This window comes from Hypoxylon trugodes, assembly GCF_022578975.1.
Source record: "Hypoxylon trugodes strain CBS 135444 unplaced genomic scaffold F4822scaffold_1, whole genome shotgun sequence".
NCBI classification, from domain to species: Eukaryota; Fungi; Ascomycota; class Sordariomycetes; order Xylariales; family Hypoxylaceae; genus Hypoxylon; species Hypoxylon trugodes.
Genome location: NW_026250016.1, coordinates 656,538 through 684,228, shown reverse-complemented (window position 1 = coordinate 684,228; position 27,691 = coordinate 656,538). Strand labels below are relative to the sequence as shown.

The 27,691-nt window shown below is 46.5% G+C and overlaps 11 protein-coding genes and 1 non-coding gene across 12 annotated transcripts; 8 read left to right on the top strand and 4 right to left on the bottom strand.

The window, feature by feature from the left end:
- The first annotated feature begins 425 nt into the window (after positions 1-425).
- On the top strand, positions 426-2,467 carry F4822DRAFT_6231 (Fructosamine kinase-domain-containing protein). Its single transcript, XM_051463751.1, has 7 exons — positions 426-566; positions 626-741; positions 804-1,178; positions 1,236-1,440; positions 1,506-1,632; positions 1,693-1,749; positions 1,804-2,467. Exons 1-7 carry the CDS (start codon positions 470-472, stop codon positions 1,871-1,873), a joined length of 1,047 nt encoding a protein of 348 aa, XP_051319049.1. The 5' UTR covers positions 426-469; the 3' UTR covers positions 1,874-2,467.
- A 519-nt stretch (positions 2,468-2,986) lies between these two features.
- On the top strand, positions 2,987-5,220 carry F4822DRAFT_384140 (dihydroxy-acid/6-phosphogluconate dehydratase). The gene is made up of 6 exons (XM_051456500.1): positions 2,987-3,008; positions 3,060-3,152; positions 3,279-3,373; positions 3,434-3,541; positions 3,597-3,760; positions 3,891-5,220. Exons 4-6 carry the CDS (start codon positions 3,481-3,483, stop codon positions 5,187-5,189), a joined length of 1,524 nt encoding a protein of 507 aa, XP_051319048.1. The 5' UTR covers positions 2,987-3,008; positions 3,060-3,152; positions 3,279-3,373; positions 3,434-3,480; the 3' UTR covers positions 5,190-5,220.
- Positions 5,221-6,321, bottom strand: F4822DRAFT_384138 (uncharacterized protein). Its single transcript, XM_051456499.1, has 2 exons — positions 6,129-6,321; positions 5,221-6,066 (listed from the first exon to the last, which is right to left on the bottom strand). Exon 2 carries the CDS (start codon positions 5,845-5,847, stop codon positions 5,383-5,385), a length of 465 nt encoding a protein of 154 aa, XP_051319047.1. The 5' UTR covers positions 5,848-6,066; positions 6,129-6,321; the 3' UTR covers positions 5,221-5,382.
- On the top strand, positions 6,322-8,612 carry F4822DRAFT_384137 (WD40 repeat-like protein). The gene has a single exon (XM_051456498.1). The coding sequence runs from the start codon at positions 6,570-6,572 to the stop codon at positions 8,061-8,063; it is 1,494 nt and encodes a 497-aa protein (XP_051319046.1). The 5' UTR covers positions 6,322-6,569; the 3' UTR covers positions 8,064-8,612.
- Positions 8,613-8,810: 198 nt separating this feature from the next.
- Positions 8,811-8,882, bottom strand: F4822DRAFT_t1. Its single transcript has one exon. It is a non-coding gene; the product is annotated as a tRNA-Trp (tRNA).
- Positions 8,883-9,763: 881 nt separating this feature from the next.
- F4822DRAFT_423739 (tryptophan permease) lies at positions 9,764-11,397 on the top strand (the record flags this gene model as incomplete). Its single annotated transcript, XM_051460025.1, has 2 exons — positions 9,764-10,049; positions 10,103-11,397. 2 exons carry the CDS (start codon positions 9,764-9,766, stop codon positions 11,395-11,397), a joined length of 1,581 nt encoding a protein of 526 aa, XP_051319045.1.
- Positions 11,398-11,677: 280 nt separating this feature from the next.
- Positions 11,678-13,470, top strand: F4822DRAFT_6101 (uncharacterized protein). The gene is made up of 6 exons (XM_051463737.1): positions 11,678-11,963; positions 12,024-12,237; positions 12,308-12,399; positions 12,466-12,851; positions 12,906-13,005; positions 13,067-13,470. Exons 1-6 carry the CDS (start codon positions 11,715-11,717, stop codon positions 13,280-13,282), a joined length of 1,257 nt encoding a protein of 418 aa, XP_051319044.1. The 5' UTR covers positions 11,678-11,714; the 3' UTR covers positions 13,283-13,470.
- F4822DRAFT_6023 (uncharacterized protein) lies at positions 13,470-15,777 on the bottom strand. The gene is made up of 2 exons (XM_051463725.1): positions 14,972-15,777; positions 13,470-14,907 (listed from the first exon to the last, which is right to left on the bottom strand). Exons 1-2 carry the CDS (start codon positions 15,504-15,506, stop codon positions 13,658-13,660), a joined length of 1,785 nt encoding a protein of 594 aa, XP_051319043.1. The 5' UTR covers positions 15,507-15,777; the 3' UTR covers positions 13,470-13,657.
- Positions 15,778-17,160: 1,383 nt separating this feature from the next.
- Positions 17,161-19,872, top strand: F4822DRAFT_6059 (glycoside hydrolase family 13 protein). Its single transcript, XM_051463733.1, has 4 exons — positions 17,161-17,506; positions 17,557-17,594; positions 17,663-18,191; positions 18,319-19,872. Exons 1-4 carry the CDS (start codon positions 17,455-17,457, stop codon positions 19,482-19,484), a joined length of 1,785 nt encoding a protein of 594 aa, XP_051319042.1. The 5' UTR covers positions 17,161-17,454; the 3' UTR covers positions 19,485-19,872.
- On the bottom strand, positions 19,670-21,472 carry F4822DRAFT_384131 (aldo-keto reductase). Its single transcript, XM_051456497.1, has 5 exons — positions 21,064-21,472; positions 20,782-20,863; positions 20,721-20,731; positions 20,329-20,654; positions 19,670-20,279 (listed from the first exon to the last, which is right to left on the bottom strand). The coding sequence occupies exons 2-5, from the start codon at positions 20,851-20,853 to the stop codon at positions 19,813-19,815; spliced, it is 876 nt and encodes a 291-aa protein (XP_051319041.1). The 5' UTR covers positions 20,854-20,863; positions 21,064-21,472; the 3' UTR covers positions 19,670-19,812.
- Positions 21,473-21,746: 274 nt separating this feature from the next.
- Positions 21,747-23,445, top strand: F4822DRAFT_6009 (uncharacterized protein). The gene is made up of 2 exons (XM_051463722.1): positions 21,747-22,060; positions 22,151-23,445. Exons 1-2 carry the CDS (start codon positions 21,971-21,973, stop codon positions 23,267-23,269), a joined length of 1,209 nt encoding a protein of 402 aa, XP_051319040.1. The 5' UTR covers positions 21,747-21,970; the 3' UTR covers positions 23,270-23,445.
- A 755-nt stretch (positions 23,446-24,200) lies between these two features.
- Positions 24,201-27,628, top strand: F4822DRAFT_5977 (WD40 repeat-like protein). Its single transcript, XM_051463717.1, has 4 exons — positions 24,201-24,497; positions 24,612-24,769; positions 24,828-24,982; positions 25,044-27,628. Exons 1-4 carry the CDS (start codon positions 24,350-24,352, stop codon positions 27,577-27,579), a joined length of 2,997 nt encoding a protein of 998 aa, XP_051319039.1. The 5' UTR covers positions 24,201-24,349; the 3' UTR covers positions 27,580-27,628.
- Positions 27,629-27,691: the final 63 nt, after the last annotated feature.

The following is a 27,691-nucleotide window of genomic DNA, read 5'->3' as shown; positions in this document are numbered from 1 at the left end:
ATGACATATGGATGGAGGATGTGGTGTATTGAACGGCCGCTAGCTATGACTTGACATGGCATGTACGTATGATTGGATGGGATGTTACATATTTTTCCTTGGTCTCTTTCACTTTGCATGATTTACGATCGCAAATACCATACCCCCATCATGCTTCTTGGGTGAGAGACTTTGTACATTATTTTTTTATTTTCTGCTCAGATTTGAGCTACATATCATTTCTGGAGGCTTTTTTTCTCTCTAAGGCGAATTGGAAAAGAATTATGATTAAATGAAATGAATCATTATCTTACTTGATTGTTAAATTTCATTTATTTGCCTCTATTTAACATTATAATTCCTTCATAAAATGACATTGCAAGATCGGAACATATAATAAATGTTGTTTGCTTTGGTGGGTATCTGATTTGGCAAACTTGGCGTCTTCAAAGTTGCCCATTTGTAAGCCCGAAAGCAAACGTTCCATCCAATGAGCGTGAATATGGGGGACCAAGAGATTGAACAGAACACACAAACAGAGGTTCCGGTGGGGGCCATTCAGACAGTAGATCCTGAGATTCTTACTAGTCAGGCACCCTTTTCTTTACCACTGTCGCGAAGAGAGGAAGCTGATATGTGCGCATAGAACTCCCTATCGGGACTCGGGTTCTGGGCATCACAGCTCATGGCGTTAGTTTATGGACTCGCACGGCTCGTATAGATGTTGAACGAGATGGGCGGCGGAAGGCGTATTTCTTGAAGGTGATCCTCCGGCTTCGGCTTCCGATCGGGTTCTCCCGAGCAATAACTAATAAATTCGGTAGACCTCATCCGGCGATCTCGGTAGAGAAATGACATCAAGCGAATTCCAATGCATGACTAAACTCCGCGCCGTAATGCCGGATCTTGTACCGGAGCCTATCGCATGGGGATCCTACGCCGCAATCCCGAATGTACATTTTCTGCTATGTGAGTTCCGTCGTATGTCGGGCAATGTTCCGCCTCCGGAGATACTCGCCAAGAAGATTGTGGAGTTGCATCGTACCAGTGATCACGATGGGGATAAGAAGGAGAGGTTTGGATCGAACGTCCCGACATTCCATGGGAACGCGCGCGTTGAGCATGGCTGGTCTGATACGTGGGAGGAGTATTTCGCGAGGACTACACGGGTGCTATTTGATTTGGAGCAGGATGCACAGGTAAGTACGATACCTGTCATTTTCGCTATTGCAGCTACGGAAAGTTTACATGCGTAGGGACCCAACGACGAGATTGAGCAAATGATTGCTCCCTTTTTCGAAAAGGTAATACCACGACTTCTAAGGCCATTAGAGACCGGTGGCAGGTCTATCCAGCCCTCTCTCATCCATGGAGATCTTTGGCACGGCAATGCAGAGACAGATGCGGAAACCGGTCTTCCGATTATTTTTGACGCGGCATCTTACTACGCGCATAATGAGTGTAAGATTCAGGCTTTCCCGAGATTCCTCTTTATGAAGGAGAGCTAACAAGGAAAATGAGAATAGACGAGCTTGGTGTTTGGCGACAGCCATGGAATAATATCGGTACAGCCTACCGAGAAGAATACCACAAGCATTTTCCCAAGTCGCCTCCTGAAGAAGACTGCGATGATCGGAATGCATTATATGCAGTGTGAGATTCCATCTTCCTATTGCTCACATACATGAAAAGAACCAATAATATGCATCATAGCCGAGTCAATATTCTTGACTCCATATTATACAAGGACGACCCGGGTTATCGACGGATGTAAGTAAAGCAGCTGAACGATTAGGAGCACAATACGTCTAACCTGTATTCTAGGCTGATATCCGGTATGCGAGAACTTATTGATAAGTTTCCGGGCGGTTTCGAGGAATGGGAAACTTCATAGCGCGATGGCGGTGCCTAGTATATAGGCATCCTTGAAACGTGGTTCGTTCGGCCCTGTTTGTTCTTATACTGTATCGTCTTAAGCACGCTAGAGACACCAAGCCCGTTTAGAGAATCGTTTATATGGTTTCTCGATGCTCTTATACTATTCGATGCGTCATGTATTATACCTGTGGGCTATATTCCGGAAGTAGTAAGTAGTAATCATTAGATGACCTCTGATTGGCTATTTATTCTAATAATAAATGTCACCATTGTAACATCTCATATTCGACCTACTGGATCTATATCTCCAATGTGCCCGTATACTGCATCAGTCTCATGACAAAATCGTAAGCATGATACCCAATAAGAAGCATGAGCCTCCTACCGGCCATCTCGGAATGGAGCTTCGAATCTAATTGGTGACCGTCGGTTCGTCCGCTTTACCTAGAACTCGACCGCTTAGTCCCTGCATGCAGAAACAACTCCACATTCCCCTCGTCTTAGTTACGCATTTCGGCCCCGACCCTCGGCTTAAGAGAAAAAGAAGAAAAAAATACGAAAAATAGAAAAAAACTTGAAACCTAGTCGCACTTAGGTCATGTACCGAGCTTAAGGACCTAGAAGGCGTTCAAGCTACGTCGTAATAGGTACGAAAAATTCTGGGCCAGACGCTGGTTTCTGCAATCTGCAAACATGGGATGAACCAGTCGTGTCCCATGCATTTGAAATTCTCCTCGTCATAGTATACTCCGCACCCCGGGTCCGGCTACTATGTATGCCCGCCCGCCTTTCCGAACCATCGTCGCTATGTTGAACCCCGAGATCGTCACCCCATTCGATTGATCTAGATAAATTTCTTATTTCCTGGTTCTTTACCCCGCAGTGGGTAGACGATTCGAAAATCTCCTTAAGGCGAATATATCCGCAAAACTTTTGACGTTGCTAGCTTGCGGTAGCTGTTGTTGTCTGTTTTGATTTCGTAAATTACTGGCATTCGAAGAGATCTCAACATGGCCGAAATTCCAGCAGTTGCCGTTGCGGACCCCAAAGCGGATCCACAATATATACAATTTGAATGCCTACCCCCGGGTGGCCCCTTAAATCGATGGTCTCATGTATTAACGAAGGGGCATGATTATCCCGGCGCTCAGGTGTGTTGGTCGCTAAGGGTGAAGAAGACCCATTCTTACATGTTCATATAGGCCATGCTCTATGGTGCTGGCGTGCCAAATGAGGAGATGATGAAGAATGCTCCTCATGTCGGCATTGCGACTGTGTGGTGGGAAGGGAATCCTGTACGTTATCTGCCACTTGCTCGTCTACGACGCCTGAGGAAGTACCCCGTGTGTCCGGCTCAGAAGCAATGGCCACGGTTTGGTGTTTCAACTCCCGCGCAATAGTCGCTAACCTTTGATCCATAGTGCAAGTAAGCCGTATATTTCTGTAATATAGTAGTGATGATTTACCACTTATAAATTGTTGACACTATTGACCGTTGTTTGAAATAGCACACATCGTAAGTGAACTCATAAAGCGCGAATATTTCTTTCGTTACGAGTGAAGCTGATCAGCATAGTCCTCGAATTCGGCAAGATCGTGAAGAAAGCTGTAGAGAAACAGAAGATGTTGGCGTGGCAGTATAATGCCGTCGGTGTATCAGATGCTATCACAATGGGAGGCGAAGGTTCGATTTGCAATCCCCCTTATCTCATTCGTAATACTTAGCATTACCTACTTAGGCATGAGATTTTCTCTTCAGACTCGCGACCTTATCGCCGATAGCATCGAAACTGTCACTTGCGCACAGCGCCACGATGCTAACATCGCGATTCCCGGCTGTGATAAGAACATGCCAGGTGTCATCATGGCGGCAGCAAGACATAACCGACCTTTCATCATGATAGTAAGTTGATAGTTTCCACAAGACGGCTTTTATAAGTGGCGGAGTCTTATTCGGCAAACCTACATTGAAGCCTTAGTTCGTGACCTACTAAGATGCAAGGCACATTTACTAATATATTCCGAACTTTTAGTATGGTGGGGCTATCAGAAAAGGGTACTCGAATCTTCTAGAGCGCGACGTGAACGTGTCTACGTGCTACGAAGCATCAGGCGCTTTCGCGTATGGCAGACTCCAAGCTAAGACGAATGCTGGTACTGAGGGTCGAACGCCAAGTGACGTTATGTCGGATATCGAACGCCATGCTTGCCCGGGGGCTGGTGCGTGCGGTGGTATGTATACGGCGAATACGATGGCGACAGCTATCGAAGCTATGGGACTAACTCTTCCCGGATCGTCGTCTTATCCCGCACTGTCTCCCGAGAAGGCTCGCGAATGCGAACGCGCGGCCGAAGTCATCAAAGTAACGATGCAAAAGGATATTCGCCCTAGGGATCTTTTAACGAAAGAGTCGTTCGAGAATGCTCTAGTCATTACAATGATACTCGGAGGCTCGACTAATGGTGTGTTGCATTTCTTGGCTATGGCGAACACAGCCGAGGTGCCGTTGGCTTTGGAGAACATTGACAGGGTCAGCAACAAGACCCCATTCCTAGCGGATTTGGCACCTAGCGGGAAGTATTTGATGGAAGATTTGTACAAGATTGGCGGTACTCCATCGGTATTGAAGATGCTGATAGCAGCCGGTCTAATCAATGGGAATATCCCAACAGTGACCGGTCGCACCCTCGCTGAAAATGTTGCTGACTGGCCCAGCTTGCCACCTGACCAAAAGATCATCCGCCCCCTCTCGGATCCGATTAAGGAAACAGGCCATCTCCGTGTCTTGCGCGGGAATTTTGCACCGGAAGGCGCAGTGGCCAAAATCACTGGAAAGGAAGGGTTGAGCTTCACAGGAAAGGCTAGGGTATTCAATAAGGAACATGAATTGGATGATGCTCTTTCTCGGGGCGAGATCCCACGAGACGAGAACCTGGTGCTTATAGTTCGTTATGAAGGTCCTAAAGGAGGACCGGGAATGCCTGAACAGCTAAAAGCTTCGGCTGCGATTATGGGAGCTAGACTTAAGAATATTGCCCTTGTCACAGATGGGAGGTATAGCGGTGCCAGTCATGGCTTTATTGTCGGCCACGTCACTCCAGAAGCAGCAGTAGGCGGCCCTATTGCGCTAGTAAAAGACGGAGATACGATCGTCATCGACGCTGTCAAGAATCGGATTGACATGGCGAATGTTAGCGAGGAAGAGTTTAAAGAGAGGAGAAAGGCGTGGAAAGCTCCTCCATTAAGGGTTAAGAGAGGTGTTCTGGCCAAGTACGCGAGATTGGTTGGAGATGCTAGCCATGGTGCTGTCACTGACCAGTGGGAGGCCTAAAGATTTCTAAAATGTAGCGGGTCTAAAGAAGATTGCGATATTATGTTATCTATGTAATAGTATATACGAGTATTTGCGTGGGAAACATGCAATGGATTTCTGTACGCCCGATGCGATGTCGATTGACGTGTCGTAGAACTCGTAGGTTTCCTGATTTATAGTCGAGGACTGCCTCTTTGCTGTCTGTACCAATTTAAATTGCTTTCTTAACTGACTTATTTGAAAGTTCGTTGACCAAGTTCGGGTTGATATAGGTGACATATGCATGCCAAGACAGAGCTGGAAGTAAGAAAAGAGAGCTGAGTACAAGCGAAGTTAGAGTAAAGCCGCTCTTGTCTGGTTGGGAGATATGCCAAAGTAAGATGGCTTCGATGAAAACCTCTCCAGCGAGAAGCGTGGTGAAGATTATGTGACGCTTCTCAGATGCGGCCTTGGAGTCTGGGGTGCACAAGATTAACGGCACTGTAAGCGCAAGAACAAGGACGCCGTAGACCTGCCATAGTAAGGCGGAACTTGGAGGGACGGTCGGGGTACCAGTCTCAGCGTTGGTAGCGACAGCGAATGATAAACACCATTCGGGATACAGAACGAACGGGATTGCCCCGACAATGTTGAGAATGGCCTCGATAACTAAGCCGAATTGGATAATGCTAGGCATAGTTGATTTGTATTTGAAGATCCTGCAATTATTGCGGTTTATAGATGGCCCCGAGCCTTGCGTCTTAAAGATCTTGACGAATCTAGGTACGTAACGTAAGGGCGTCGAAGATATAGTTCGTCGACGATATCCTAGGTGAAGTATTTGTGACGGATATATGATTGAGACCGAATCACCGGGTGAATATCAATGATCAACCGAAGATTTTCATTTGATTGTCTAAGAGAATAGTGTTAGTTCTAGGATGCGAAGGACACTCTTCATATTTTAAGGGAGCCTGCCGTCTTGTCAGATGTGGCGTTGTGGTGGCTGGCTGGCGTCACCGATGCGCGATTATTAGAAGTATTGCATTACATGTAGGTCTAATGGTTTAGTAAGTTTAAACACGAGAAATATGTTGAAGTTATGATGTATTTATTATATATGTAGATAAATATGAAAAAGGGTAAGAGCTGTCTGTCATTTGGTTACAGGAAAGAGTTACATGTGTCAATCTGGACAATTACTGTATGTACCTAGGTATTTATCGATAAGAGACCCATAGCAGGACAGATCGCGGGGTTACCTTAGAGGGGCACTCGAAAAAAAATATTCTTTTTACTTTGGACTTGTCCTTCGCATACCACCCAATTACGAAGAATCGCCTATTTAAAACCTATCTACCTCAATAATCGTTTCTAGACAAACCAACAACAACACATATTTCAGAATAGGAAGACATAATGTCAAAACGAACAGCGGAAGCTGGGGACGGAAACACTCCTCTCAAGGGAGGTGACCGTCCCGAACCTATGGACATAGACGATAAGGAAATGGGCGATTTCGAAGATGAATTCGAGGACGAGTTCGAAAGCGAAGACGAAATATTCGAAGCTGGTGTCGACGGTCGACCTGACGCCGAACGCGAAGCAGAAGAAAAAGCTGCTGGTGCTATGGATGTCGACAACGGAACCTTCATCGTTGGGCGCAATAAACTTGAGGCTGGTCAACATCTTGCGCCTGACGTGGGAACCTACGAAATGCTTCACAACCTTAGCACGCCTTGGCCCTGCCTATCCTTCGACATTATCCGCGATGGACTTGGTGATAAGCGAGAAAAGGCTTACCCTGCAACCATGTACACTGTCGCCGGTACTCAAGCCGAGAGTACTCGCGCGAAGGAGAACCAAATAATGGTCATGAAGTTCAGTGGTCTAAGTCGCATGCAAAAAGACGATGATGACTCCGAGTCCGACGACGACGACGAAGACGAAGACGCCGACCCTATCCTCGAGTCCAAAGCCATCCCGCTGACCTCGACTACAAATCGCATTCGAAGCCACCAAATTCCTTCCTCAGATCCCTCGAAACCTCCTACCACCCTCACTGCGACAATGACCGAGTCGACTAACGTCTTCATACATGATGTTACCCCCCACCTAGCATCATTCGACAGCCCCGGCACGATCATTACACCACAGCAGAACAAGCCACTCTCTACAATCCGTGCTCACAAATCCGAAGGCTACGCGCTCGACTGGTCGCCTTTGGTACCTGGTGGTAAACTTCTTACTGGTGATAACGACGGATTGATATACGTAACGACGCGAACAGACGGTGGGGGCTGGGTTACGGATACAAGGGCGTTCCAGGGTCACACGAACAGCGTAGAAGAGATACAGTGGAGTCCACAAGAGGCGTCAGTATTCGCATCGGCATCTAGTGATGGCACAGTCCGCGTCTGGGATGTGCGAAGTAAGAGCCGAAAACCCGCCATTACAGTCCAGGTCAGCTCTACCGATGTCAATGTCATGTCGTGGTCGAGACTTACGACACATTTACTCGCGACTGGTGCCGATGATGGTGTGTGGGGAGTATGGGATCTGCGACAGTGGAAGGGAGGGGCGCAGAAGCCTAGCCCGATTGCAAGTTTCAACTACCACAAGGAGCAGATCACCAGCGTAGAGTGGCATCCTACAGATGATAGCATGGTCGCTGTCGCCGCGGGAGACCACAAGGTTACGCTGTGGGATCTGTCAGTGGAGTTGGATGACGAGGAAAGTAAGGATACTGCGGGTGTTAAGGATATGCCGCCTCAGCTTCTCTTCGAACATATTTCCGAACACGCGAAGGAAGTGCATTGGCATCCTCAAATTCCTGGTACACTGGTTGCTACCGGACAGGAGTTTAGTGTCTTCATGCCTATACCCGTTGTTTACGGTATTCATGCAAAATAGGCAGTAATTCGGACTGGGCATTCGATTCATAATGAATGGCTATCTCCCCCCGATGCTTGATTTTCTTCAACAGTCGTTGAGTTTGAGGGATGCCATCCTTTTTTCCATCCCACCAGACTCGGTGTGGTATTGGCGGCGCCTGTCTGCTGGAAGAGATTAACGTCGTCCATGGTATCTACTCCCGTGGCGAATTTCGGCGCGGATACGCCTACCTCGGTATTTTCCGACGAGCCTCTTACCGTGAATGAGAGCGATAGCTGGCTTGGTATTGGTACATAGGGCGGGATATAGGACGTGACGCTGACAAAAAGGTGAGGATATGGGGTTACGCGACATTCAATATCGCCATTGGCCAAAACAAAGGAGAGGAATTTGCAGTATTGAAATGGTAGAGACGCCTATAAGGTTCTGCTATATTTTCTTCACGTTTAATGAAGTAGAATGAAATCTATTTTCCAATTCAAACCCCTACTAGGCTTTTGTGTCAATTATGTTTGTAAATCGGAATTCTATAAATTATAAATTTCGTGTATTCAAGCCAGAGCGTGTGTTTCATATATTTTATGCAAGTTTTGGTAAATGTTCATAAAGCTTTTGGGCTACTAGTTTACACAACAGCATTTTTGGTGCTCATAATTCCAGAGTTCTCGGCCATTCGACTTACAATCCCGCTCTCAGCTTCAAAACAATAGGAGAAATCAACAAAAATAATTTCCGGTTCCAATGGAACTGGAAAAAGGAAATGAATGACCCCAACCCGATTTGAACGGATAACCTTTCGATCTGGAGTCGAACGCGCTACCGTTGCGCCATAGGGCCGCTGATGAATGTATTGATCTAAGCATAGCCTATATATCTTACAAAGGACAGTTTGGCACGGACAATCCCCACTCAGCGGTCCGGTCCACACTACCTAATCTCGATTCGATCGACGAAGGTCATTCACACTCGATTGATTGAACAAATAAATATTGGGTTTGGGAAACATGTCTACTCAAGTATATACATACATATAAGAATTTGATAAAATAAAGATTTGGAAATATTATAATATCTAATTGAGTAGACATTATACGTTGAAGCTACCTGGGTACACACTTATAAGAATACAAAGTCCGTCTATATTGGCGTCGATAAACCACCCTGGTTTGGTTTCTTTCTTTAAAATTTGTCAAATTCCAAGCCAAGTTCGTCACCGAAAACCAAGCCAATGTGCCACAAGTACACCAAGTTTTTTATTGCCTTGGCGCTTGAAGTATCTAGACATTTTCGTTATAACAGTTGCATTCAACCCCTACCTCTACGAGCCTCATTAATAGACCAGAGTTAATCTTATTATAATAACGTGTGTCCCTTGCAAATGATGTAAGTGAAAAACACCTAGGTCTGCTAATAAATAAGAATAAAAATAGAATAGAACATTGCTCGGTGAGGATCCAACAAGTGTGCTTGAATTCCCGATTAGGAAGGTCAAGATAGAAACCAATCCCTTTCGGGTTAGTCCTCAAAGCTTTTGCTAAACACCATTCTCACGTGAAATGACGTGCTTCGTTAGATGCAAATCTCATTTATATCCAAATGCCTACAACCTTTTTCATAAGCCTCTATAACCTAATAACAGGCTATGTTGTTAGTCAGGGGAATGGTCGAGCAGATTCAAATATAGTTTGGCTAGATACAGCTAAAATTGTTACTGCATGATGGATGTCGACGCCGAAAAGAATGTGCACGCTTCCGCGTCTCCACCCACCTCGCATGGCGGAGAGCACGTGTATGTGGCGGAGGATAAGCTGCGGCGATCACTCTCACCTCGACAGGTCCAAATGATAGCCATCGGAGGTACCATCGGAACAGGTCTATTCTTGGGAACTGGAAAGGCATTGGCCACCGGTGGTCCGGCTTCACTATTACTATGTTACGCCATCGTGGGAGGGATCGTCTTCGTCACGATGTTATGCTTGGGTGAAATGGCTGCTTTCGTTCCGGGTAAGATAAGAATACCTAACTTGTATGGAGGCCTCCGCTAACCGAAATTAAAGTGGCTGGATCATTTTGCACTTTTTCGGCACGTTACGTGGATGACGCATGGGGCTTCGCATTGACGTGGAATTACTGGTTCAACGATGCCGTGTCTACCGCCGCTGATCTAGTTGCTCTGCAGCTAGTTTTGCAATATTGGACGGATACTTTCCCGTGGTACGCTCTCGGACTTATTGTATGGTTCTTGCTCATCTTGGCGAACATCATCAATGTGAAGGCGTATGGCGAGGTTGAGTATTGGCTATGCCTACTCAAGGTTATTACTATTGTGGTTTTCGTTATCCTGAGCATTGCGGTAAATGTAGGTGGAAACACGTCACACGAATATATCGGCGCGCGAAACTGGTACCTCCCCGATGCACCGTTTGTAGGCGGTATTGGTGGATTTGCCAGCGTGTTTGTGACGGCATCTTTTGCGTACGGTGGTACCGAGTCGATCGCCATCACAGCCGGTGAAACCAAGGATCCGGCACGTCAACTACCGCGAGTCGTCAAGAATGTCTTCTGGCGAATTATGTTCTTCTACATCCTGTCATCCCTTATGATCGGCTTGAACGTACCTTACAACTACCCGGGTCTGAACTCGAAGGACACGCATACTTCTCCATTCACCATCGCCTTCCAGTTAGCTGGGTCTAAAGTCGCGGGTTCTTTCGTCAACGCCGTAATCTTGACCAGTGTTCTATCGGCAGGAAATCACGCTCTTTTTGCTGGTTCCCGTCTATTATATACCTTGTCCATCAATGGCCACGCACCAAAAGTCTTCGGACGCCTTACGCGATTCCAGGTTCCCTGGGTTTCCGTTCTTTTCACATCCTTCATCTCGGGTCTACTCTTCGGCGCTTCTTTTATCGGCGCTGGTCAGCTCTGGACATGGTTACAGAACCTTGTCGGTGTTTCCAACCAACTGTCGTGGATCAGTATTGGTATCGCGTCGTTACGTTTCCGTGCTGGCCTAAAAGCCCAGGGAAAAGAACATCTGTTACCTTTTAAAAACTGGACCTATCCTGTAGGGCCGATTCTCGCCATTATCCTAAACATCTTCATCGTCCTCATTCAAGGATGGAGTTGTTTCAGCCCGAAATTTAGTGCTGTCGACTTTGTCAGTTACTATATCGAACTTCCCTTGTTCGGGGTTATGTTTCTGGGTTGGAAGTTAATTAAGAGGACGAAATTCAAGAGAGCGAGTGAGATGGATTTAGTCACTGATGTATATACGAAGGACGACATTGAACCTGAGGAAAAAGGATGGTCGTCAAGGGCGAAGAGAATCGGGGGTTGGTTTTGTTTCTAACCGAAACCCTTTTGTATATTTGTACAATTTTCAATACATATACCCCTAACATTTGACTTATGCAATTGGTTTTTTTCATCGATCGTCCATAGCGCCCTCTTCAAACAGCTATTGTGTCTAGGGTGGTCTTACAAGTGACGATGATCTCGTAACGTTAACAGGTCATGAGGCTTGTGGAATTGCGGAGCCGAAGCCGAAGCCGAGACCAGGGATAGAAAAATAAAAATCGAGACTAGTTCGAAGATATTACTAACATAAAATTCAATTTAAGATCTATTCTATTTCTTCATTTATACATTATTTTGATAATAAGCACCATGTCATATGGAACCGTAACTACACCGAACAACCGCACAAGAGGGGCCGACGATGTTGCCCAGACATCGCAAGTCGGAAACGATGGTGTTGGAATTGAAGATGCGACCCCACTTACTAGCGAACAGGCGGACAATCTTGAAGGATCCAAAGATGGACAACGGCGGACAGTTTGGCAAAGATTGAAGAGGTTTTATGAAAGGAATATTGGCCTCTTCTTCGTCTTCTTAGCTCAAGTATTTGCATCACTCGTACGTTTCGTGATCTCAATAAAAAATGCTTACGGTCGCCAATGCTAATGGATTACATAGATGACAATGACAACTCGGCTGCTCGAGACGGGCTTCGAGAAGAAGTTTCATGCGTTGCAAATTATCTTCGTACGCATGCTAGCTACTGCTGTACTGGGATCGTTGTATATGTGGTACAAGAAGGTCCCCGACTTTCCACTAGGACGTCGGGATGTTAGAGGACTCTTAGTCCTGCGAGGTCTATCCGGCTTCACTGGACTTTTCTGTTCTTACTGTGAGTTCTACTTGTTTCTTTTTATTAGACATGCTCATCATGTCCTCTACGTTTCGCTGACATTATAAAGATTCGCTCTCGTACTTGAACATCTCCGATGCTACCGTCATCTCTTTCCTCGTTCCAACCATGACTGCATTTATATGTTTCATAGCCTTAAGGGTAAGTGTTGATCATAACGAAATGGTGTTTTTTACAAAGTGTGCCATTCTCATCCGCACGGCGTAGGAACCATTCACAGTAAGGGAGGCAATAGCGGGTCTTATCGCGTTTGCTGGCGTACTCTTCATCGCCAGACCGACATTCCTCTTCCCTCAGCACGAAGCGGGACAAACAGAGCCAAACAGCACCAGCCTTTTTATGGTAGAACAACCTAAAGGCATAGTGCCCTCAGTGCCTGCAACACCAGCCCAACGCGCCATTGCTGTCCTTCTAGCAGTGATCGGCTCGTTTGCTGCGGCGTCCGCGTACTCCACTATTCGAGTTATTGGGAAACGTGCGCATTCCCTCGTGAGCGTCAACTATTTTGCCGTACTCGCGACGGTTGTTTCATTTATTGTTGTTCTGGTTGTTCCAGACCTGCATTTCGAGATCCCCGAGAATGCTACTCAATGGTAGGATATGGTATTTTTCCGTCACTCTGTTAATCTTTATTGACCTATCAATAGGTCATTATTGATAGCGATCGGTATCGCTGGATTCCTACTTCAATTTCTCCTGACGGAGGGGCTCCAGAGGGAGAAGGCAGGAAGAGCAACAAATCTCATAGTAAGTTATCATTAGACTGAATTATATATATACAATTGATGTATGGCTAACAAAAACTTAGTACACGCAAATGGTCTTTGCGCTGATCCTTGAGCGAGTAGTCTGGGGCACGACACCTCCAGCAGAAAGTCTCTTCGGCAGCGCCTTGATCATCGGATCCGCATTATGGGTTAGTCTACAGAAGAACAAGACACCCCCTACCCAAAAGCCTCCAGTTGTCGATGAAGAGCAAAGCCTCTTAGGAGCCGGTGCTCCTTCGGAGGGCCGTGACGACTGATCTTACGTGATTTACCTTTTCGGTTCCAGGGCCATTTTTTACCTGCTAGTTCAAGAGAGTACTAGTCATAGAAGTCCTGCGGCTGAAAATCATGGGTTGGATTGCTGACCCTACCAAAGCCGTCACTAAATTTTTGACAGGATAATTCTTGATAACATCCCTTTTTATTGTGGCACAGGAATTACATGATTGATATCCTCTCCAGCTTCTATCTTGGTCGGCACGTGGCTATCCTACTCATGTACATGACTTCATGACGCGTAAACCCCAATGCAAATTTTCTATGGAATAGTATATGTGCTATTAAAAAACCCCTTTTCTGGTATCACAAAAAAATCATGTATTCCATCACAATGTACCATACTAACCATTAGTCTAGGGGCGATAATTATTACCCGAGTAGTTGTCAGGCATCTCATATACGATGCGAGGCGTTTCCATTTCTACAGCCCGATCCGTGGCTGGTAGCTGCCACGCATTGCCGTGGTTCGTCGGTAGTTCCATTGCGGGCTGTTGTTGCTGTTGCCAATACTCGATTGGTGATTTAGTATTTGGTGACTCCGTCGTATTCGCGCCGTAGTAAGCAGCTGGTTTGTCATTGACCAAGGGAATACCACACAATGAAATGCCTTTGCCGTATTTCCGATACCTGAGTATGAGGAAGCTTGCAAAAGCGAGTAGCGAAAACCCAACTACTCCTCCTACGGATGCGCCCGCAATGGTGGCGGTGCTTGTACCACCACTTGAAGTTGGGCTGTCGGGTTCTGGTAGAGGCGTCCAATGCCCATCCCAGGACGTAGCCCAATCGTTAGCACTTGTCTGAAGCGTGCGACACTCATCGTCCATAATCGTTACGCTTTGACCATTGAGATTTGGTCCAGGAGCTTGCGACATAAAATAGATTGCCGTTTTGAGGTTCGCCCCGAAAAATGCATCTTGTAGAAAAGCACGCCCTAAAGCGTAGTATCCGTTTGATGCTGCGTTGCATGGGAAGTAAGGGGTTGGCTTATCGACGAGCGGCTGGTCGAGTGTTAGGTTAAGATGCATGAAAGGCACCGAAATATTAACACTTCGTGAATTGTCATTCGTGTCCGCGAACGTAAAAGAAAGGATGGAGGGCGATCGGACAATACGAGAATAGTCTGGGGATGTCGTGTTCCAAAGATATATACCTAGGCCTTCATCGTAATTAACTGGAATCTCGGCGGCGATGGCATCGCATGTACTTTTCGGAAGGTTGAGGTAGGGAGAGCATGGGTTGATATCGAGGTTGATCCGATTACCTATCGAAGAGTTCCCTGACGCAAGTAGTCCCCCCTTGGAATTCCAGGGGAAGGGCGAACCTCCCTTGACGACGTCTATGGAGATGTCTTGAAGAGGAGCCCCTGAGAATACGAGATAGGGGTCAGCTATAGGAATAGCTAGCATTTCGTTTACGGCTCGGTTTCGATCGTACCCCCCAAACCAGAGTGACCCTGGAATCTTCTCAGGGGCAGCAGATCCAATGTGCATCCCGAAAGTCTGAGAGTCGATAGAGTTCTGTGTATACAGTGTTCCGGCTAACAAGCTAGCGTTGATAGCACTTGATGCTTGCCCCGGTTTAACTTGGAATGTCTGGTTCATCACTAAAATCACCACTTAGTCATGGACCGTCACGTCAAAGAGAAGGGACAACAATAAATCACTTACCATTAGGTGCCGCTCCGAAACTAAGACAACCCGCGAATAATGGGTATTTATTGCCGTTGGGATATTGAAGTTCGGTATCATTCATGAGGACCATGTCGAAATTTTCGACTTTGTCGGTAGTAGCCCACGAGCTCGCATCGGTGCCCAGGTGAATAACATCGGCGTATCGCGTCCCATTACTTCCAACACCGGTCATATCAGACGTAAAATAGGGCCCTGATTGGATAGAGATGTTGGGTTTATACCCGGTGCCTTTTGATTCGTCATATATAGCGCCAACTTGCTGCGCATAGCATGGCTGGCCTTCGACTGAAGTATTTCCGCAATAAGCTTCACTGAGAAAGTACGACTCCCACATCTTTCCGGCGTATATCGTGACATCCTGACCGTTACCCAACGTTACCGCAACCGCATTCCAAGGTCCATCTGGGCCTAAGGTTTGATTCGACCACCTTGCTGCTTGAGGAGCTCCATCAACCAATCGCACTGATAATAGGGTTGCCACACTGGCGATCGTGGATAGGAAGGCCTTCATGAGTTCTGCTATTAACCAACCATTTGGGGTTAGGACTTATAGAAATATTCCAAGAAGTCGGAGATAACTATATGCCAGAAATCGAGAATGGAGAAAATTGATCGGCGAACAGAAAAAAAGAGGGTCGAGTATATCTATACGTTGTGTCAGTCTCTTGAGTCGTAAGACCATTTCAACCCAACTTGCTCCTCGAGGCTCAACTAGATGTGGCGGGAATGGCGTCAGCAAGACAAGAGTCAAAACAATAATACTCGCACGGCAATACTCAAGCCGGAGGAGTACTTATTCTTCTATTGACCCTCCGTCTAGAAAACCCCCCTCGAATATCCTTAGCAGGCATTTTTCACGTCTACTAACCCCGTCAACTTGGGCACGAGAGCACCATTACACCCTGTACCTATCGGACGGTCGGTTACCATGGTAAACAATTCAAGCATTGGCGCGGAAGTAGCATTCGGCCCTAGTTAACAGCATCAACCAGATTTTACTGCATCCAGGAATCGATACCGGCCAGTCCTCGTGTTGCGAGGTTTCTAGAAGGGGTTAAGCAACCCTTTCGGCCCCCAACACCCACCCTTGAAGCAATGATGATCGTCGGTACGCTAAGCTTTTCTGTATCTCTCGCGGTCGAATCCCAATCCTATCCACAATTACCGTAGCCGCAAGCTGCTTACGTGAAATCGGTCTTATTAATAGCAGCAGTTTTTGAAATAGACTTCTCACCTCCATCCACTTGAATCCCTGTCGCTTTTTATAATACCGAGGATGTGATAGAGCGGAATCACACAGAGCACCAATTCCGCCGCGCTGCATGTAAGTCGAACAGGGTCGGCATAATAATAAGATGTGACCTATCATTCATTGCATTGAGCCCAACTCGAGACCGACAAATCAAAAGACCCGAGCATTTGTTACCCGTAAGCGATCTGATCAGCGACTCGCACAGAAATGTCGTAGGCGAGGAGGCTGGAGGATCTATCTACAAGCCACCACGTGCTATATAACGTGTCAGTACCTGGTAATAATTAAGGAGGGTGGTAGATTTATGAGAGTCGTGGGGATAGTGACTCGATCCTCATCGGTACTGCATGCACTTACACGTGTCTTGGGTCAGTTAGGTGCAGAGGCTCCCGTCACTGCGGTAGATCTTACAGACAGTCGCTTCGATGACACCCAGTCCCCTTACTCCCTCAAGTGTTTCACCCCACCTAAATCAGCCCGGGGTGCGCTAATTCAGTGAGTGATACCATCAGATCTAAGCCCAGCCTTACCAGTATAGAAGCTGAAATCCATAGGTATTGAATACCTGCCGATTCTACTGTTGTACGTCATACGGAAATTCAGGAGTCGTCCATGGGTCTGGAACTTTTCCACGTGAGATTCGGGCCTTCTTGCTCATCCTAGAAGCCATGCGCTTTCAAATTAAGAAAGTAGTAGACATATCCTGAACTATTCATACTGATTCGCACACATAGCTTCAGCGCCCGCGGAAATACATATGTCTATCCAGGTACTTAGGTACTCAAGATGACGCATATATACCATGTTTCCAGTAGGTAATAAATAGTTCGATTTGCGTATTGATTAATGGTCAGATTTATAAACGATATAACGAATCCTTTGTTAATACTGCCAGGAAAGGGGGAACATACCTACATATGTATATAATATACCTAGGTACAATATGGTACGCAGCTGCTGCCAACCGTCAATGTATACCCATTTGTTCACCCAATAACCTTTATGCGGGTTGCTGTAGCGTAACGTAAATCTCAATATTGGATGCGACTCGACGTCACTCAGTGGACTCAACAAAGGGAGGGGGAAAGAAGCATCGGTGCCCAATTTAGAGCAAACGTAAGTTAAAGTATGTGCTACCTGCACTAGAAAGAAATAGTAGAAGCCTTCCATTGTGATTTAGGTTTCCAACTTCATTTTTAATCCGAAAATGGCTGCGACGGAGTCATCTTATTCGACACCCAAGTGGTGGAAGGAAGCTGGCATGTGGTACAAGCCCACGCGCTGTAAATCAGAACTAATTGTTTAATAGTGGTCTACCAGATCTACCCCGCAAGTTTTCAGTGTCAGGTAGGTAAAGACACCAGGAATCATTCATGCTGAACAATTATTGATTCCATATCATCCGAGGGAAAAAGCCTGGCGTAACTTCAGGATGGGGCACTATCAAGGGTATTACCTCTCGACTTGACTACTTGAAATCGTTGGGTGTAGATGTGGTCTGGTCTTCACCCATTCTCAAGTCCCCGCAGGCCGATATGGGGTACGACATTGCCGATTACAAGCAGATTGACTCGCGGTACGGGTCGCTTGAAGATGTCGATGAGCTTATCGCCGAGTTAAAGAAGCGGGATATGAAACTCATGATGGATTTGGTGGTAAACCATACGAGCAACGAGCATCCATGGTTTCTCGAGAGTCGTGCGGGTATCGAAAATCCCAAGCGCAGTTGGTACATCTGGAAAAGGCCGAAGAGCATTGGTCCCGATGGCGTACCAGAGCCACCTAACAACTGGGCGCAGATTCTTGGCGAAGCTAATTCGGCTTGGACTTACGATGAAAAGACTGGCGAATTTTATCTCAGTCTTTTCACACCAGAACAGCCTGATTTAAACTGGGAAAATCCGGAGGTCAGGGCGGCCATCTGGGATGTGATGCATTTCTGGAGTATGTGCCAATTTTCTTTGGTTCCACGACAGCCCCCTTCTACCCCGCGATTAGGTCGTGGGAAGCTTGAAAATGCGAAGAACTATTTACTCGTAATTGCGAGCATATATGTTGACGACTTATTTAGTGGCCCAAGGCGCGTCCGGTTTTCGAATGGACGTTATTAACCTAATCTCTAAGGTTCCTGGTTATCCGGATGCTGACATCGTCCTTGGTCCCGGCCACAAATACCAACCAGGGACGAAGTATTTCGTTAACGGACCAAAGCTACACGACTACCTACGAGAGATGTACCAAGAGGTACTGAGTAAGTACGATACGATCACGGTGGGTGAGATGCCCGGCGTCAGCGACGAGAAAGAGATTCTGCGAAGTGTTGGTTCCAATTCCGAAGAGCTGAGAATGATCTTCATATTCGACTTGGTGGACATCGATAAACCTAATGTTAGGATGGCCCTGAAGCCATGGGACGTCAAAGAGATGAAGTCAATTATTACGAGGTGGCAACGGGTGATGATAGATCACGATGGATGGAACTCGGTGTTTATTGAAAACCACGACAATCCGAGATCGATCTCGCGATACACAGACGACAGCGATGAATGGCGGGTGAAGGGTGCCAAGCTTCTCTCACTTATGCAGACCACCCTCGGGGGCACCCTTTTCGTCTACCAAGGCGAGGAGATAGGCATTCGCAATGCTCCCACCACGTGGGATATTTCCGAATTTAAGGATATCGAAACCATCAACTACTGGAAGAAGTGCGAGAAACTGTACGCGAACGATAAGGAGAAGCTTGCTTACGCCCGGAAAATTATTGACATGAAGGCACGCGACCACGCACGAACCCCAATGCAATGGAGCGCAGGGGAGAACGCGGGTTTCTGCGACCCGGGTACGAAGCCGTGGATGAGAGTCATGGATGATTATAAGTCCATAAATGTCGAGGCTCAATTGAAAGCAGATGACCCCAAAGAATCCTCCGTTTGGCAATTCTGGCAGGAGGCATTGAAAAGCAGAAAGGAGCATGCCAATGCTTTCGTATACGGAGACTTCCAGGAATTATCCCCAGAGCATTCAGAGATATATGCTTATGTTCGAAAAAGAGTGGAGGGCGTTCGTTGGCTTGTTATCCTCAACTTTTCTAAGAAGGAATTGGAATGGGAATTTCCTCAGGGGGTTGAGATCGAAGCCTGGGCCATTAGCAATTACGTGAAAGGTATTCCGGACAAGCCAAAGCAGTCATCCGTAACCCTGAAGCCATGGGAAGGAGTTCTGGGCAAGTTGAAGTAGAACATGAGGTCGACTTTTTGGGAGAGCCCGAAAGATACAGATTCAGAACTAGAGTGCTCACGAAAATATCCGTGAAATATCGATGCGCGTCAGCTTACGTATTCGAGTTCACTAATCTCTTCGTACCCCAACATTGAAGCCGAGGTCATCGCACCGCTAGAATATCATGCATAGGGTATTTTAATCGTATCTTCATAATTATATCAACAAAAACAACCGTCTAAGCAGTGCATTGTGTCGTTGCCATCCCAGTTCAAATAATTATGAATACCCGGATATCGCATATAAGGTAATCAAACACAGCGATCTTCAGAATATCTCACTGGCCTTAGTTGTCTAGTGGGCTGATAACGGGATCCCAACACACGGGTGCGTATACATCGAACTCTAGTTTGCCCATATCCTCTTTAGAGAGTTCAAAGTCGTATATCTGGGCATTCTCCTTGATTCGGGAGGGTGTGACGCTCTTGGGCAGTGGGATATAGCCCTTCTGCAGACTCCATCGGAGGAGGATCTGAGCCTCAGTCTTTCCGTATTTCTTGGCGAGGTCGACTAGGACTGGCTCGCCGAATCTCTGGCCGCGTATGACGGGAGCGTATGCCTCGACAGCGATATTGCGTTTGGTGGACCATTCAACAATGTCATTTCGAGGACACCAAGGGTGAATTTCCCATTGGCCGACTGAGATAACTCCGCCCTTGCCCTTACCACCTCGCTCAGCTTCTAGTTCCGCAATGTACTTTTCTAGCTCGTCTAGGTGGTGGACACCGTAGTTACTAATACCAATAGATCGGACTGCGCCTTGTTAGTGTGGAAAAAGAAGAACCGGGAGATTGAAACATACTCTTGCCCTCTTCGACAGCCTCGACGAGCGCCTTCCAAGCTCCTTTTCGCGCTTCTGAGCCACCATATGGCGAGTGGATAAGCATTAGATCAATGTAATCGAAACCCGACGTTTTCAAGCTCGTTTCCACTTGTTTCTTGGCACCCTCGTAGCTCATGCCACTGCTCGGAATCTTGGAGGTAAAGTAGATTTCAGATCGTGGCAGCTTGCTAAATCGAACGGCGGCACCACATCCAGCCTCATTGCGATAAGCAGCGGCTGAGTCGATATGGCGGTAGCCATTACCTAATGCTTCGAGGGATGCTTTCTCGGTTTCTTCGGGTGGACTAAGAGACGGCGGGTAAGGAGGGGTCAAGTCTATTAAGACATAGGTTAGACAATACTGGACTCACGTTTGGTATACCTATAAGGCATTAGCTTAGAGTGTCTATGGTAATATAGGTAAGTACTTACTCCGAAGCCCAACCGGGGAATCTCATAGCCACTGTTTAGCTTAAAAGTGGAATTAATGCTATATGTAGCCATGGTTCTGATTCTATTTAGAAGAGTGGCCAGTTAGCTTAGCATATTCGGGATATCCAATTGGGACATCGGAAAAGCATAGGTTGTATACCTAGGCACGGAATAACGAGAACCCAAGGCAAGTTTCACAGACGATAAGAGGGACATTTATCAAGTGTAGGTAAATTGAGATATATTAAGTGATGTTTGGTATGAAGTGAATGGTATACTTGCCTTAGCTGGTTCTCCTGGTTTAGAGATAGGAGGGGCTTCTTTTTTCGGTAGTGATATAATAAGTGATACCCACGGCTTCTCTTATTGTTGTATTTGTTTGAAGAGGGGAAGAAAAGAAGGCGTTGAGGGAAACATTGAACTCCGAGGAGGGATAGCTAGTATTTATACGTGTTTGTCTACACCTAAGTAGCCACCTACGTACAGTAGATGCATGAATAGATGATTATATATCAAAACTCTTGTCGGCGTTTGCTTAAGCTAAGTCCGCAACTCGCCCGTCCTTAAGTCCTATAGAAGTGGATTTACATTGTAGAGAGGGTGGGTAGGGAGGGTAGAAAGGAGAGAAGAAAGGATGAGTAATTGAGTAGATCAGGCCTTACTATGTACCGCCGGCGGGGGTTAATTAGTCTTGGTTACACTAGGTTTATTGGCGCTTTGTTAGTAAAAGCAATGATGCACTGATACATGTCCTTCTATAGACGTCACTGAAACTTAATAATTGCCTCGAATACTCACGGACGGATTTAGGTATCTACCTAGGTACCTGGGTACATGCACGGATACCCCTGTCCATTTTCTATAATGGATCTCAAGCGCTATGGCCACCCCTTTCGATCCACCTTACTAAATTCACTAAGTAATAGCTTAGTCCCGCGTACGAAACTTAACAATGGCGGGGTTGAGGGGCACTTCAGCTGTACTTAGATCCATTTCTTTTTTATTCTACAGCTAGCTTGAGCTTCATCATCTTTATTGTATTTACGTATAATTCACGGACTTATTGTATTTGTTGATCATCTACATTCAACTCATAATACTCTTTCTTTTAACTATAAATATAATTGGAATATACGCGCACTTTCCATACCATATCAACCTTTGCCTATACGCGACACATTCATCAACCATGCAGCTTGTCGGATCTAAGGCGTCGCAGCGCCTAGACGAAATGGGTGAAGGAAGCGTCACTTTGCTTCCCATCGAGCCAGAAGACATGGTAAGTTTGTATCTATCATATTGAATGCAGTTTGACGTTTTATGCATATCTAGGTATATTTAATCGATCATATTTAGCTAATTTATTTAGTGGCACGCAAATAATTTAATAGGGCCCGAAGATATCGTCAAGGCACATGCCATCCGCAAAGTGGTGACGGAATCGAAAACCGGCAGCACCATGTCCGAACGGGTACATACCGATCTTACAATACGCGTAACTTCTACCTTCTTTGACCCCGGCGCGTCGCAATTACATGTCTCGGGCACCGTCATCGTTGAGAATAGCATTGTCAGCCTCGGTCAATACCACACCCTCGATCTTGAACTAAACCGGCCTTTCACACTATGGAAAAAGTACGGGTGGGACTCAGTTGCGAAAGAGACGCTCTCGGATGCGCTGAAGCAAGACAAAGAGGGTGCCGTAGCTGCCGTTGTGATGCAGGAAGGTATCGCAAATATTTGCCTTATTACCGAGTACCGTACCATACTCAAGCAAAGAGTGGAGAGCACAATACCTAAAAAGCGATCGAGTAGTTCCGAACAAGACTCGGGCATGAAGCGCTTTTTCGAGAAGACTTTAAGTACATTGGTCCGCAGTATAGACTTTTCCATACCCCGGCCACTGTTACTAGCCAGCCCCGGATTTGTCGCTGGTGATTTCAAGAAATACATATCGGAGGAGGGGAGTCGAAGAACCGACAAGACGCTGATAGCCATGGCCAAGGAGGCGACGGTGGTACATTCGAGCTCGGGGCACTTACACAGCCTTAACGAGATTCTCAAGAGCACCGAAGTCACGGCTACTATGAAGGATATGAAGTTTTCCAAGGAAACAAGATTCATGGATGACTTCTTCGATAAATTACGAAAAGATGACGGCCGTGCATGGTACGGCACGGCGCCTGTTGAGAAGGCGATTCGAGAGGGTGCTGTTGGAAGAGGAGGGGGCGTATTATTAATCAACAATTCGCTATTCCGAAGTCAAGACATAGCGACTAGGAGAAGATATGTCGCCATGGTCGATAAAGTTAAAGAAGATGGGGGAGAAGCGAGGATACTAAGTAGCGATCATGAGAGCGGGCAGCGACTAGATGCTTTAGGCGGCATAGCTGCTATACTGACATACCCTATACTGGATCTAGACGAGGATGAAGATGAAGGGGATGCAGATGGGCAAGCTGATACCGAAGAGAATATGGTAATATAATTTCTAATACCTACGGCTTCAGTTATTGTTTTTGCAACTTTGCGATTTATGATTTGTTATCGTGATGATCGCCTGAACAACACCCCACTGGTGGTATACCCAACTTGAACCCACTTAGGTATCGATAGATATCAATGATATAGTATTAGCCCCAGTTACATGCACGTAATAAAGTGGAAAATATCTATATGGTTCGTTAATACTTTGCCTATCAATAGCTTGAAATAGGTTGGAACCTTGTGACAATGTAATGATGCAATGACGTACTGGAAGAACATTGAATGACCTGCATGAATCTTTAAAATGTGGACACTACGTCATTTATGCTCCGTTTCTTCGGAATTGTCAATTTCCAACGGTTTAATTATGCTTGGAACATGCCTAATTATGAAAGTATGAAGGGTCCGTTCGCATAACTAACTGGATACAGCGACTTCCATCAACAATTAACTGTCGGATTGCGGCTCGTCGTAACGGTTTAGTGCCGTCCCGTTGTTATCAAGAGTTGCCTAGGTACCGTACTGTAGAAGCTCCAAGCTACGAAATCTCGGTCGCGCCACCCGCGGCATTAAGTCTTTTAGTTTCTCGTCGACAATAATCAATCTTATAATCTTATATCTATAGCTCTTTTGATTTTATATTTTCTTTTTTTTTTTTTTCTATTCCAGTTCATTCAGTTTATAAATATTTTTATTCCCATTTGTCGCAACTTGCTAATTCCAGTAGTCGGAATGGCCAACTATTCTTATATGCTTGAATTTATATTTAATTCTGATTCATGAATGAGACATTTGACCACTTTAATTTGCTTAGGTACAATAACTCCTTTGAACGTCGCGGATGTGACGGAGCTTGCAAGAGACCACGCGCCGTAATATTTAGTAATAAAAACAATAAGATCAAAAATTAGGAAGTACAACTATCCGACGACGTAACTCCAAGCTCGATATACTTCACGATAGATACAATATACGCGACGATTATTACTATCATTCCCCACACGCGTGCGCGCGCAGCACCACACCCTGCCACTCTTCCTACAAAGTCGATCGAATCTTGGCCTCCGCTAGATAATGGAAAATGTCGGCCTCTCCACCTGCGACCGAGGTCGTCCGTTCTCACCAAGATGATCTGTCGTCCGTTATCCACCCAGCCCCAAAGACAAATCAAAATGGATTAGAGTCCCTTCGAGATCTAGGAAGGTCGCAAACTTCCTCTGACGATCCGAGTATGTCGCTGCCTGCTACCATTTTTCCCTTGTCATCTCGTATTTTTCGTAAATGATTCGCAGCGCTTTCATGTCCGAGCCCCTCCCTTTTCGCTGACGTGCCATCATATTTAGGCAGCAGCACTCAGCTCGCCGGTCACGGAAAGAAAGGGGTTGCAAGACTTTCGCGACGAGATACAGCGGGGAAAGATGCCAAAGACAAGAAGGAATCGGATACCGGCACAAGGGCTGGCCAAGTCACGCCTTCGCCAGCCCTTGACCCGTTGTCTCACGTACGTCTTGTCTGTTGCTATTCGCCAATCGTGAAGCTGACTTACATATCAATCGCAGCATATCTTCGTAAGAACCAATACCGACCGCTCCATCGCATCACGATTTCGCAGTTCCGGACGACCAGACAGCCCTGCCAATGAAGCCCTACCTCGACCTTCCTCCGACCTCTCTGCTAAGCAGGTCGTCCCCCAACCTGACCTACCTATTAGGAGGTGTGTTTCCAAGACTAGATCGATGGACTTATGATGCCATGCTAACGGGTTCGTTTATTAGGAAGGGTGGATTCCTTAGTCGTCTCAGTATGATTGGTGGGAGAAAGAAAGAAGGTGGCATTCAAGACGACGAATCAGAAATTAGCGAATTGAGAACTGAAGGCGCAAATGCTGTTGCTTTTTCCTCTGCCATTGGCGCCGGTGGTTATATTCCTCACCATAAGGAACCGCCGCGATATATCAAGGTCAGGGCGCAGAATAAGAAAATAAAAGAGTTCAATCGCATGTTCCTTGCGCAGGAGTTAGTGAGAACACAGCAGGTTGCTAAAGATGATCAAAAAAAGACAACAAATGGAAGTGGTGCGACTCAGGGGCCCGATAAAGATGAAACGGAATTGGGTGGTCCTATATGGGCTATCGAGTTCAGCAGGGACGGTAGATACCTAGCTACCGGAGGCCGAGACCGAGTTGTACGCATATGGGCAGTAATCGCAACAGAAGAGGACCGCAAGGCAGACGAAGAGGAAGAAAATGCTACAAGCGACAAAGAAGAGCGCCTGAGTGCACCCGTCTTTCGCGCGAAGCCAGTCAAGGAGTTCATTGGTCACACGGGTGACATTCTCGACCTCAGCTGGAGTAAGAACAATTTCCTTCTTTCTTCATCGATGGATAAGACTGTTCGTCTATGGCATATAAGTAGACAGGAATGCTTGTGCACGTTTAAACACAAGGATTTCGTCACTTCTATTGCCTTCCATCCTCGTGATGACCGATTTTTTTTAGCGGGCTCTCTTGATTCATATCTACGCCTATGGAGCATTCCAGATAAAGCTGTTGCCTATTCCAGTCAGCTATCCGACTTCATCACCGCTGTTGCCTTCTCTCCTGATGGGAGGACTGCAATAGCTGGATGCCTAAATGGCTTCTGTATGTTTTACGAGACCGAGGGTCTCAAATACCATACTCAGATCCATGTACGGTCGTCTCGAGGCAAGAACGCCAAGGGAAGCAAGATCACCGGGATTGAAACAATGATGTTCCCCCCAGATTCTCAAGATGGTGTGGTCAAGGTCCTCATCACCTCGAATGACTCACGTATTAGGATCTATAATCTAGGAGACAAGAACCTCGAATTGAAGCTTAAGGGCCATGAAAATGCATGCAGCCAAATAAGAGCCACATTTAGCGATGATGGCAATTACATCATATGTGGAAGCGAGGATAAGAGGGCATTCATATGGTCAACTAGTACGAGACTAGCTGAAAATAAGGAGAAGAGGCCTTGCGAATACTTCGAAGCTCATTCGAATATTGTCACCGGAGCTATTTTTGCCCCGACAACAGCGCGACAACTTCTACAATCATCCGGCGATCCCATATTCACACTTTGTAATCCTCCGCCTATAACATTGCTCAGCAAGGATGAATCCGCTGTAAATAAAACGGCTGAGACTCCAGATACACAATCGGAAACCTCAGCCAAGGTTAGAAGGCCCGATGAGTCTCCTGGATTTATTGCGCGTTCAACCCATTACGATGGTAATATCATCGTGACAGCCGACCACGCCGGCTTGATCAAGGTATTTCGCCAGGATTGCGCTTTTACCAAGCGTCGTCACGACAACTGGGAGACCGGGTCGACATTCTCTAGAAAACTTGGAAGAGACAGTTTACTGGGCCGAAGCGGCAGCATAGTCACGCGGATGAGCGGTGGCAGCCGAGATCCCCACTCTCGTCGGGGCTCACTCACTCAACCGCCACAGGGAATTTTCCAGGTGAACTCGGACCGAATTAATACATGGCGACATGGCGTAGAAGGCCACCCAGGCAGGCCGGTCTCGGTAACAATATCGACACCCGCCCGCAGCGAGCGATCTTTGTCTCCAAACAAGGCAGCTCGAACTCCTGTGAATTCTGCTTCAGAAGCTAGAAGACAACGTTACGCAAACACGCCAGTTACAAGCGTTCCAACGAGCCCGGTCCCCAGCACACAAACCACGCAATTGTCCCAAATGAGTAGAGCTAATCACCGATCAAGTATACAAGAAGCGCCAGTGCCACCAACTCCGAGTTTCTCTTTCCGGTCATTGGGTGAAGAAGATGAGGATGAGCTTCGCTTAGACCCCGCCGGCGCTAGTTATTCATTTTGGAATTTAAACAAATGGCGAAATATCGCACCGCTGCAAAATAGTAGAAATAGCGGGTCTGCGCTTGGGTCGAACTTGGTTCATCATCGCTCTGCCAGCACGGCAGCAACTTCAGACGCGACGGTAGCTAAGGATAATCGGCGGAAGAGCATGGTAGGTGACGCCGAAGAAGCTGGAGGTAACAGCCAAACAGAGAAGTCCAGCCGGCGGAAGAGCGTACCCGCCGGGGCGATACTAGCTCGAGAACAAGATGGAAATAACCACTTGGTATCCCCCAAACTTACAGCCCCTTCAGCTGATTCCGATGCTAGTCGCCTGAGCTCAGAACTCACTAGCGACGACGGTGAGGATATGCAATGCCCCTCGTGTGGCAGCCGAGATTTCAGGGCAAAGAAAATCAGTGGCAAGCAAAAGCTATTGTGTGGCAAATGTGGTCGCGCGGTTAATTGATGAGTCTACAGTTGATGGATGATGGAATTTTCTCTTCTTCGTGGATTCTGAAAAAGTTGGAGGATATACCATTTGAATTGGGCTAACACGGAAGGTCGTTAGGAGGAGTATA